Source organism: Argiope bruennichi, chromosome 7 (assembly GCF_947563725.1).
Source record: "Argiope bruennichi chromosome 7, qqArgBrue1.1, whole genome shotgun sequence".
Classification (NCBI taxonomy): Eukaryota; Metazoa; Arthropoda; class Arachnida; order Araneae; family Araneidae; genus Argiope; species Argiope bruennichi.
The window spans coordinates 110,995,418-111,007,916 of NC_079157.1; the positions used below are offsets into that span (position 1 = coordinate 110,995,418).

General features: G+C 28.3%; 1 protein-coding gene across 2 annotated transcripts in view; it reads left to right on the forward strand.

Annotated features, from left to right (window-relative positions):
- LOC129975106 (organic anion transporter 3-like) overlaps window positions 1–11,583 on the forward strand; it is a 51,764-nt gene extending 40,181 nt beyond the window's left edge. For both annotated transcript variants that reach the window (XM_056088036.1, XM_056088037.1), the window contains exons 8-11: window positions 709–782; window positions 5,402–5,622; window positions 7,260–7,444; window positions 9,374–11,583. In XM_056088036.1, coding sequence (XP_055944011.1) covers window positions 709–782; window positions 5,402–5,622; window positions 7,260–7,444; window positions 9,374–9,478 — 585 coding nt within the window. In that variant the 3' untranslated portion in view covers window positions 9,479–11,583. The remainder of the gene's footprint in view (window positions 1–708; window positions 783–5,401; window positions 5,623–7,259; window positions 7,445–9,373) is intronic.
- The last annotated feature ends 916 nt before the right edge of the window (window positions 11,584–12,499 follow it).

Consider the following 12,499-nt stretch of genomic DNA (forward strand, 5'->3'; position numbering starts at 1 on the left):
GTGATGAAATTTAAAATAATGAAAATAATATCAAGGTAAAGATAAATACTTAATTTTTTGAATTACCAAAAATAAATACAATAAATAAAAGTAATAGACTTCAATTCCAGAAATTAAGGTGCAACTTATTTATTTCACCATTATAATTCACCATGTTATTTATAATGGTATAATTTATTGTTTCTCATTTATAAACATGGAATGGTGTAATCGATTTTTGTCTTATTTTCTCACATACTATAAAGTTTTGAAATTTTATGCACTTACATTTTTATACACTGAATGATGACTGATATTTTCTATACTAAATTGTTAATGTACCTTTTTAATCTCATTAAATTTTTATTCTATGCTAGAAGCACAATCTGATAGTGAATATGAGAAAAATATTTCAAATGCCTATAAAAATTTTTATTACAAGTTATAAATTAAAGGCTAAAAACTAATAATTAAAATAAAAAATACTCTTTAATGCATTAGTAGTGTAATTAATTAGCTAATTATACAGACATTAATAAGTGTAATTAATGGCTGTGGTAACGTGCAGATTAACTGATTTCAGTAGTAACACACACACACACACACACATATATATATATAAACTATTCGTACCTCTTAAATAAGAAATAAAATCTAATAATTACATGTACTTGTTTCTCTATGATGTCGTCATGATGGCTGATTGACTATTATTTGATTTCATTCCAGGAAGAGATTAAAGAGGTTTGGAAAACCGCTAATATTAAAAGAGCTTTTGAACTTTCACTCCTTTTTCTGGTCGGGTAAGCCTAAATATCATTTTCTTTCGTAACCTGGTATCTGCATGTTAATATGAAATTTTGTAGATGCTTGTACAAAAATGCGCCAATTTGCATCCTTATTTTAATTATTTTACATTTCTTTTAGATCTAGGTAGGTTTGATCATATTGTTTAAAATATTCAGTGAGATATGGTCTCCCCAAAACATGCTCGCGTATTCAGTAATAACTGTACTTGTGTACTATTAACTGCATGCCACTGGTGCACAATAATTAAGAAAGAGCCTTTGACCTTTCGATCTTAGGTTCACTGAGATGTTGTTAATGCACACATTTTTAAAAAATTCTATATATATATATTTTAAATGCCTTCTTTCCGATCGATTAATATCAAAACGATTACAACTGTAGTCACAAATTCATGCTGTAAATTTCATATATTTAAGTTGTTGCATTTTTGAATTATCGCGTCTGCATTAAAGTATAGACTGTCTGTTAACCTTTTGACAGATTTGTTGCAAATTTTGATCAGAATTTAAACTTTAGATGTTAAAACTATCAATCAAATTTCATTTATCTGAATTGTTCCGTTGTTTAATTATCGTGTTTATATGCATTCAGTTTGTATATTCCACTGTTTAGATAATAAAGAATGTAATATTTATAAATAGTATTGAAACATCCAGCAAGACTGATTTACTTAACCATAATATTTGCATGTCATCAGTACCAATTGACTTCTTGATTGCTTAGCTTCTCATTATTTCATGGTTTCTTCTCTCAACGTGTACACTGTTTTTTCTCGGAAATTACCCGACAAGAAGACAATATTCTCCTGCGCAGAGCAACCGAAGCATTGAGCATAGTAGTAGATGAAGGTAATTAGTGCATGAAATGACCTCCACACCTAAACCACCTACAAGGTGATTCATGGCCCAATGAATTTGCCGATAATTCCGAAAATGCTGCGCATAACTGATCAGAATTTCAGCATAACTAATCTGTGACCTTTGCTTATTCAAATAATATGTAGATGATACTCCAAGTTTCAAAATTGTTTGATGATAATGCCGAAATTTCGCTTTGCACAAATATGTGGTAGAATATGGAATTGGCTTCAGAAGTTTTAATGACGCCTAGGCATATGGAAATATTTTTTTTAAAAATGGAAATAATTTTCTCTTCCAAATTTTTACTCCCGGTTGTGACAGATATGAGTAAGTGAAACAAATACATTCATATTTAATATCCGCATATGATTTAACACTAAAAATGCCTTATCCCGTCCGATCAATTTAAGGTGCATAAACAAATGAAGAGAAAAGGAAGATCTTTAAAAAAGTTTCTAAAGAAATTAGAATTTTTTTTTACATCTCAGGCATAAAAAAGAACTTTTAAAAAGCTGACTCATGACAATCATAATAAAATATATACGAAAATAGCAATCTTTGGCTGAATTTAGAGTTTATCTTTACTGATAGATAATTTTTCTTCGCCTTAATTACTGTCATCCCACTCCTCCCGGCTTCTGTGGAATGACAAGAGAAACCGCGCATCAGTCACTCCAGAAGTATCAGCACTTCATAGAGAACCCTGCGCGGTCGGCTGAGAATTATCTTTCACCCCTGTATTTATTTATCGGGGAGATTTAGGGCGAATCCGGGCTCATGAAGATAAAGAGTATCGAAGCCCATCGGCGAAGCCCAATCGGTCTTCCTCCTCCCAAGATACTTTAAAACCCAAATATTTTGTATAGATTTTAATCTCAAATGAGCAGTTTTCAATTTATTAGTTTAATGACAAACTAAATAACAAAACTTTTTATTGCTGATCATCTGCAAGCGAAAAGTTCACGTAAAAGGTGAAAAAAGACTACAAATTTATTACGGTAAATTAAATTTTCTAATACAAAATTGTTAAGAACTTTTAACGTAAATCAATCGACTAACTACAAAAAAAATAAAAAAAAATCCGTAAATGAATTTTGAAACATAAAAAAAAAATTAATAATATTCTACAATTTAAATGATATTCTGTTTGTGGTGCTTATAAATCAAATGAGAGGACAGACTGAGATTACTCTGAAAATACCTCAACTCCGAAACCCTCCGATCATATTTGATGATTTGGTGTTGAATTCAGTTGTTAATCATTCTTATAATAAAATTTGCAACTGTTCAATAGGACTACAGTTTCTGATTAATAAAATTAACTTATGCCTTTTATGCCATTTAGATCGTCTATAATGGAGTGTTTTGATAAAGAGTAAGATAGATGATGCTGAATTATCTAGATTAGACATCAACATAAGTTTTTAATTATATATATATATATATATATATATATATAACATTATTTGTTGTGAAGCATGATGCAGTTTGAAGACAGTGAAGATACTTTTTACATTTTTAAATTCTTTTTAATCCATCGGGAAAGCATAATTATTTATAAGCAAAGACACGGACATTGCGCGTCTGCCACAGCGCGTTGCAAAAGCAGAAGTAGGGAAGAAGGGCCGAAATCAATTATCCCTCGCCTTATATAACCTTAGGTTTTGATAGGGAAAACATTTCTTCACAGTGCTAATGTATTATGAGATTTCGATAGGGATTTTCATTACAGGCGCGGAGAAGGTAGGGGAAACACAGGGAGATTTTAAAAAAGAATTTGCCTGATCAGCGGTATTTTATCTCTTCACGCGCAGTGCGGGAAAGTTAGATTTTAGCTGATTCAACAATTTAACAAAGCTTCTCTTGAATTAATTAAGTAGAGACAGTGGAATTGGATCACGAAATAAGAGAATATTTTAGAATGAAGTTACTAGGGGCTAAATTAGGATAAAATCTTGGAAATTAATTAAATTGAAATTAAAAGTTTAAAATATCATTATATATATATATATATATATATATATATATATATATATATATATATATATATATATATATATATATATATATATATATATATATATATCAGGCGATTATGGGATTTCTGAAAGTTGCTTGAAAGTCTTAACTTCTTCCGTTGATAACTTGGCCGTGGATACCGATTGCATTGTTTATGGTGCATGTACTTGGTGTGGACAGCATTTCCAGGTTGTCTCCCAAAGCATTTACACTCACTCTTATCTTTCTGTCTGCTGCCCACTGATAAATATGAGTAATGAAAGTCTTAATTACTTCCAAACCAGATATGGCACCGCACATGCACTCCTTTTACAATTTACATTAATACGATTGCTTCATATATGAATTTTCAGGTCCCTAAATATAGAATTACTGGGGATTTATGCATCCCATTTGGTAAAATCATGGTCCATATCTAAATAAACGAGTATCCAAAATTTCAGAACTGTCTGAGATAAATTTTGTAACCGACCATTCACATACTGCTTTTGGTCTCTTTAGCTGCTGTGCTATTGACATTTATACTCTTCTTAGTTATTCTTTCCATGAAATTATTAATGCAAGTAAGTAATTTCCAAGTCTTCAAGTAAAGACACCGTGACCGTCTCTCAAAATTTCACACACCTTTTCTCAAGATCAAACGATTGCCAACTAAGAAAGTCAGGGACGGAAGGCGAAATAGTCGCAATCTACTGAAACAGGTTGAAAGTCAGGAGGAAATTAATGTTATTGCTGTTGTTTCTTATGGCACTTTACAAGCCCGCTGACAAACTGTCAGCGATTTAAACCGAGTGTGCAGTAGCTTCTGAGGGCAGAAGTCTGACTTCTATCTCATATGAAGATGATACTCACATACCCCCCCCCCCCCGGTAAAAGGGGTTGTGCAAGCGCACAACCCCTTTTTACCGGGGGGGGGGCTCTTTCACACACCTCACAAATAGAACACAGGGTAGAGAACAACCATGCCCAAACCAGGACTCGAACTCGGGTCGCTCAGATCACAGGGAAGACGCGAGGAGGAAATTAATACCAAGAATAATTAATTAATACCGATCTTTGCATATTACTGCGAAGTCTTTATTTTTGCCAGTGTCCATCTTCAACCTATAGTTCTCATGGTATTTATATATCTCGAACAAATGCTAAATCTGGGAAGAAATATATGCCCTCTTGCAAGACAATCCACACATGTACCTGCAAATTAGTTAGTCAAATCACTGACTCTCCGACCCGCCCGAAGGCACTCGGATAAAGAAAACTGAATGACGGGCCGCTGCAACAGCAACACTGGTGGAAACTATGGTTGAATCCTAAGGGCCATCACCGTTCACGGTACAACCCTTCCCGAAGGAATTACTTCCCATCATCGAGGGGAGGAGTCAGATCCCCCACCTTTTTGTGTACCCTCCAGGGTGGCGAAATCCAACCACCATATCGGAAGCATCTCATCCTCTTTTAGAGGTGCCCCGGGGATCCTGCAAATTGGTTAACTTAACCTCAGTATAGTTGACGTATGTCGACAGTGGAGGTATTTTGTGCAAAATACTACTTGCTAAACTAAACTATTTGCTCTGCCAGCGAGAACTGTCAGATGTTGTGATTGAAAAGCAATCGCTGAAAAGAAAAATATCTACTGCAAAAATGTAAATTTCTTGATATTTTCTGTAATGTGTATTAATTGCGATATAATTTGAAATCTTTTTACAAATAATTGAACTTTTTTTTCTTCCTAGTTTTTCTGCGTCTTTCTTATACTTCACATGCCTAGGACTATCCGACTGGGTAAACAGAGACAGAGGTGGATTTTTTGCTCTAGCAGGAACTACAGAAATATCTGCCACAATCCTGTGCCTCTTTTTTGTTTGCTTTGTTTCGAACAAGATTGTTTGGTCTATGGCAACAGTAATGGCGTCTGTTTTCTTGCTCGTCTTATATGCAAAGGCAAGCCAAATTGGTATGTATCGAATATCTTAACAATATTCGTGTTATGGAGGGAAAGAAAAAAAAACCTAAAGTCATCATTATTGATAATATCGGATTAACTTAAAAGTTGGTGCCCCAGTATATGTGTAATTTAAAATATTAATATAATAAACCATAAAATAAAATATAACCTTTCGTTTAAAAATATTTTATTCTTTTTTTTTAAAGAATTCTAAAATCTTTGTTACGATACCCAAAACTAATATAACACATCTGCTGTTTTTTTAAGTTAAATTTCGATATGTTACATAGATTAAGAAGAATTAATTAATATACACATTTCCAACACTTTTCTTATTTAAAAAAATTATTGTTTTTAGAACTTTTTTTGTAACATTCGGTGTCATTTCCCCCCCTTAGATTTTGAATAATATGCAATTACAGATAAAATCACTGTTAAATTACAACCTATAATTCAATTTTGTTCTGAAAACTTGTTGCCAACCAGAGAAACTTCAACCAGAACTGAAAGATCGCTTTGAACTCGTACTTGCTGTAGCTTAAAAAAGTTGGAATGTGCCTTGCGTTTTATAAAACTTATATTTTTCCCGAAATAGTTTTTCCAATATGCTTCCAAAACTTTGCATGATTAAAAAAATTAATGATAATTTACACATCGCTCTAAAAATTAAAATTATCTCAAGAAATATATAAATAAAATATAATATAGTGGAACTGGCTGATTCGTAGCAAATGGGACTACTAAAAATTCGATTTGTACAAAAATTCGAGTTCAGAAAGAAAAAAAAAATGTATTTAAATTGAAAAGAAAATGACAAATTTTAAGCAAAAATATATGAGCAAGAAATTTTTTAAATAGTCAACGGTTTTAACAATGAACAGTAAGAACATTCTTAAAATGAGCAAATAAATTATATGAATTCAATAAAAAAATAAATGATAATAATATTATTTTTTAAAAAATTAATAATTTTAAAGTATTAGTGATAATTGTAATAAATAAATTATATTCAGTTAACAGAGGCAACAATTGCATAATGAAATTTCAAAATTATCTGCATTATTCACATCTAGTTTTAACAAATAAACAGTAAGCACATTCTTGAAGTGAGCAAATAAATTATATGAATTCAATACACAAATAAATAATAATAATAATATTTTTTTAAAAAAATAGATAATTTTAAAGTATTAGTGATAATAGTAATAAATAAATAATGTTCAATTAACAGAAACAACAATTCTATAATGAATTTCAAAATAAACTGCATAATTCACATCTAGCATCTTCAAAATAAGTGCGATTTTTTTTTATTACATACGTTACCACATAAAATTTAAAAAAAAAAAACAAAAAAAATTTTAAAAAACATTGTGAATACGTACGTAATTACGTATTTAACTAACTCAAAAAATAAATTAATAGAAATTAAAATATTTTTTGTAAAGTTTTTAATTCCGAATTTGAATTAGGCAAAGTAAATCCGAATTATAGATGACATTATAACGATATATCAATAAGAAATTTAAGGAACCCGTGATAAAAATTCCAGTTAACCATATTTCACTATATCCATCACAAAGAGAGAAAAAAATACAATGAAATAAATTTTACTATCTTTATTATATTTCAAACGATTTTTTTAGAACATTTTCACATTTCAACTGGCACGTTTGTGGTCACAATGTTTTTCACATCCGCCAGCTGGACGATAGTGTTAATGAGAACCCTTTTCCAACCTTTAATAACTGCTAATTCAAAGTGGAACGCTTTCATCTCTGGATTTGCTATTTGTTGTGGAGTTTTAATTGCATCATTAACTGACTTACAGGTAAGAAGTTCTTGTCCTGATCATGAAACTAAAATGCAACTGAGCTATCTATTTATAAAGTCTTAAAATTTCTAATATAGCCTATCTCGTTTTTATGTTCACTAAAATAATAATATAAATAGGAGTTTCATTACCTATTGCTAGTTTCAGTTTTTAAAAATTAATATTAGATGCAATGTTTTTTTTTTTGTTTGTTTGTTTTTTTATAAAAATGCGGGCATTTAGAACGTTTTTAGATTTTTTTTTTTATTATTATTATTATTATTTATAGACCGCGTGTGAATGTGTGTTTTAGCATTTGCGTGGCCGAATAGAAGAAACTTTTGAAATTTTAAAACTTCGATTTGTTTCACCACGGGAGGCATAATTTACATACAATGAATAAGTGGTAAGAAATACGTCAATCTACATTGCGACACAAGAGCAGAAGAGACCAAAATTTTCCCTACAGTGGTTTTAATATGAGATTTTGACAGGGATTTCTTTGATACGTGTCGATATAGGATAGGGAATCTTAGGAATCTTTGAAAGAATGTTGTAAGCGTAAGGAATTTTATCCCTTCACTCGGTGCGCGAGAAAATGCTGAGAGCACGTGTAGATTAATTAATTAAAAAGTGTGAATTGAATCAGGAAATAAGAGAACACTTTAGGATGAAAATATGGGCTAAATTAAGATAAAAATTAGAAAATTAATAAGGATATATATTAAATTAAGAGATACTGTTACACATGCATATATATAGCATAATTGAAATATTTATTTTATATGTATTCGTTTTCTAAATATAGCATAGAATATATGAATATTGTTCCGAATTACAAATTTTATTTTGGTATGGATAAAAAAAAACATTTATTGAAAAATGTATTTAAAAATTTGGAACACAAAATAAATATATGCAAAATAAGTATAACATTTTTCAGGAGTAAAAAAAAAACAATAAGGTATTTATTGTATCAAATTAAAATAGAAAGCCATTTTTGATCACTTTTTTTCAAATGTTTTTATATACTTTTATTTAAATTCAATTGCAAAATGTTTGCAAAGATTTAATTTTGTAATCGATTTTTTATTTACTTCCTAGTATGGTTAAGTTTTGAAATTTCATACAAATGTGTATTCCTGATGACTGTAGTACATTCCAATATTGCCTGAACTTACATCAGTTAATTGATCAGTTTTTTTTCAATTTGTATTGTGCTTGAATTTGTAATTTGTATTCATAAGCATCATCATCATCTATAAAATTTGATTTAGAAAATTGATTTTAAAATTTATAATATTTAAATTAATGAAATATATTGCATTCTAAAGAATAGAAAAATATAAAAGTAAAAATTTTTAAGCATTCTTTTTTATTTTTGTGCTAAAAAAATGGGAAGCATTTTTTTAAATAAAAAATATGGTTCTTTAAGAAAATCATGATATAAGGAATATTCTGATAAAGATTATTTGTGAAGTGTCATGTTAAATTCTTTCAAACAAAGAACAATGATGTTATGTACTTTGAAATGCAAAGAAAAAAAAAATTGGCTTGGTACAAAGTTTAAATGTTTCCTTCAAAAACATATCAATTCTTATTTTAAATCCTTTTCATTTCAATAACTTGAGCAGAAATCTTAATTGATTTAAATTAAAGCATGTTTGAACTTTAATAAAATATTATTATTAATACATCAAAAACTAAAACAATTCCTAAGGCATTAATTATTTTTTTCCTTTTTAGAAGTCAATAGTTTACATGTTAAAATATAATTATGAAATGTTTTAAAATACATGCTCTTAATAATTTTAAATATGAAAGTATTTTAACTATAATACTTTGAAATAAAATCAACAAACCAAAACAATATTATCCTATTTTAAATTTTTAAAGGATAAAATTATTAAACTTTATATTTATATATAATTTTTTTGTCTTTTTCAGAAATTTGATTCCTGGAGTCCAAAATTCTATGTGGTTTATGCAATTCCAAATTTAACATTAGGAGCAACAGTTGGTATTATACCAGAAAGATATTTTAAGTTCTAAAATCCCCAGAATGAAAGATTGTGTATAAAACAAAACATTTACTCATGAGTTAGTAATTTTGGAGGAATACCAAATCAACTTTACAAAAATAATGCAATCAAATCCAATAATATTTTTCTGAGAAAATGATTGCAATATTTATAAAGAATAATTGTTATTTCAAATTCTTAACAGTTCTTCATAATAAGAAAGGATAATATGAGGATTAATACATTTGATCAATATTTTGAAAGGTTTTATAGCATTTCCTCTGATTTGCATTAAACATCGAATGAATTTATATTAATATAAATACTCCATTCATATTTATATTTTTCTTAAATTATCATGTAACAAATCATCAGGAATGAATAATTGCTGAAGCCACTTCCTTATTTGATATAATTTAAAAATAATTTAGCCTCCTACCGGGAACATGATACAACAATAGGAAAAAAATGGAAGACAAAAACCAATGCAACAAAATCAAAAAATTAATTACTGGAATCATAATAGACAGACAAATATTACCTTAAATATAAATAAAATATATTTAAATATATAATTTTGAAAATTTATTCTATATTAATAGATTCTAGATAAAAACTATATACAAGATGGAAATTTGAGCCTTAATTGCTGGAAAGTTAGAAACTGTTTACTTGGAATATTATTTGCAAAATTCAAAGTACCTTAAAAAAATATTTCTTTTAGCTGGTAATTTTTATTTCATTAAAGACTAGAAAATTTCCATTTTGCTGATACTCTGAGAAATTACCCTTCATTTGGGGGGGGGGGGAGTAAAACTAAATATCATCTTCTAATTGCTGTTTAAAGAATAACTTAAAGGTTTGGTAGAACAAGCAACAAAATATCTCCATTAACTCTAATAGCTCTCCTGTTAAAATCATTTTTATGTTATCTTTTCCACATCCGTTTATTCTGTTAATTTCCAACTGCTCAGATGAGTTTTTAAAATTTATTAAAGCATTATTTTCAAATTTCCAAACACTACTAGCAAAAAAAAAATAATTCAGAAATATGATTGAACGCATTTAATAGGATCAATAAATAAATTGTATTTCATCATTTGCTATTCATCCATAACAGTTTTGATGTGCTGATATTATAAATGTCAAAAATTTAACTAGGATTTTCATCAGATGAAATAAAAATCCGAAATAAATCATCACATTTTGTATATATTTCCATTGCAATAATTTACATTATCATCTTCTCATAGTCCAAGAGATTTAATTTTTAATCTTATAAATTTTACAGGTGCATGGCTGTTTTTTTTTTTTTTTTTTTTTTCCTAATTAATGCAACATGCAGTTTATGTACAGAGAAAAGCCCATGAAAATATTTTCAGAGTATTTACATTTCCATGCTTATCTATTTATGACGGAAAACCCTTTCTCATTCTACATGAAATTTTTAATCCAGTAAATAAGCCATTGATTTTTATTAGATATCAGAGATTTCTTATCAGTTTTTCAGATTTTTAAATCTGTTTAATTTGTCTTTATTTGGTTGACCACCATCTAACTAAAAATTAAAGAGCTAACCCCAAACTGAAATTTCAAAATACTTTTAAAAAACCATTTTTAACAAAGATTACCTGGATATTGTTTTATAAATCAATGCAAACATACAATATATCTAGTTAATTACTTTATTGTAGAAAATAGTTTTATAAAATTTTGTGTATGATATGTAATGTTATGGCAGAATTTCAGAATTATATGAGACATATATATATATATAAATAGTGTAAGTTAAGTAATTTGCTTTCATGGATCAAACATTCAGAAGTTATTCATATTTCCTTAAGTAATGTTCATCGCTTCCATGTTCATTAGAATTTTACTGTACTATAATTGTAATTTTTTATGTATTTATGAGTGATAACATTCACAACTTTCTGTGAATATTTAGTGAACATTTTATACTACATTCTTCTGCGTATGTCTGTGAACATAATACACTGTAAAAGGAGTTATTACCGACCATAATCTTGTGAAAGTTTTTTTATCAATGCAGCAGTAAAATTTGTATTTTAATTGGAAATGAGTTTCATTTTGTACTGTTCTATGTTTAAAATAAATTTATTTTTACAATCTGTTTATTAATATCTATTAAATTGTCATTTGCCATCAAACTTAATTCTATAAAGCAAAAAAAAAAAAAAAAAGTTATACAAATATTAAACACATTACTACAGACCAAATTTGAAAGATATAAATCTTTTCTTGACAAATAGTACAAATACTTTACCAGTATTTATTTTTTTAACTTTTATTTTCAGGTTGGTATGTATAATACTGGGTGGCTATTCCTCATGGCACTAATTAAATTCCTAATGACCTTTAGAGTATCATTGCACTATTATCATATAGTATCGAGTTATGTGTCTTGAATAAGTTTATAGCTTATGAGGGAAATCGAACATAGCAAGATGCCAAATGATCTACATTAATGGTACATTTTATCATCATTCAAAGTGGAAAATGTAGGAAGTAATTTTTTTCCCATCTTTTTCTAAAACGCACATCTTAATAAGAAATTGTAGATTCCATACATATTCACCTTTTAGTTATAATCTAAAGATAAAGCTTTTCTTTATAAATCTCAAATTTTATTTTAATGCATGTAAGTAAAGAAAATGTGTACAATGAATATTAAAACATTTTTCTAACATTAGTAATTGAAGATTAATGTAGCAAAAATGCAAAAGCCAATAATGAAAATCTCCAACTGATCTCAGATCCTTACAGAAATATATATATATATATATATATATTAATGTGGATAAGAGAAACACACATTTAAAAAAATTAAACCTTCAAAAATATTACTGCTAATAATATTACCTTACAAAATATTATTAGCTAGTAACTTAACTTTTACTTAAACCTTCCTTTTTACTTTACATTTAAAATAATCTGTATGATAACCAAGTTTAAAATTAAAATAACAGTAACCTTATTTGACTTTTTCATTTCTCCTTCATCAGTTCGAACTAAATTTGATCTTAATTCT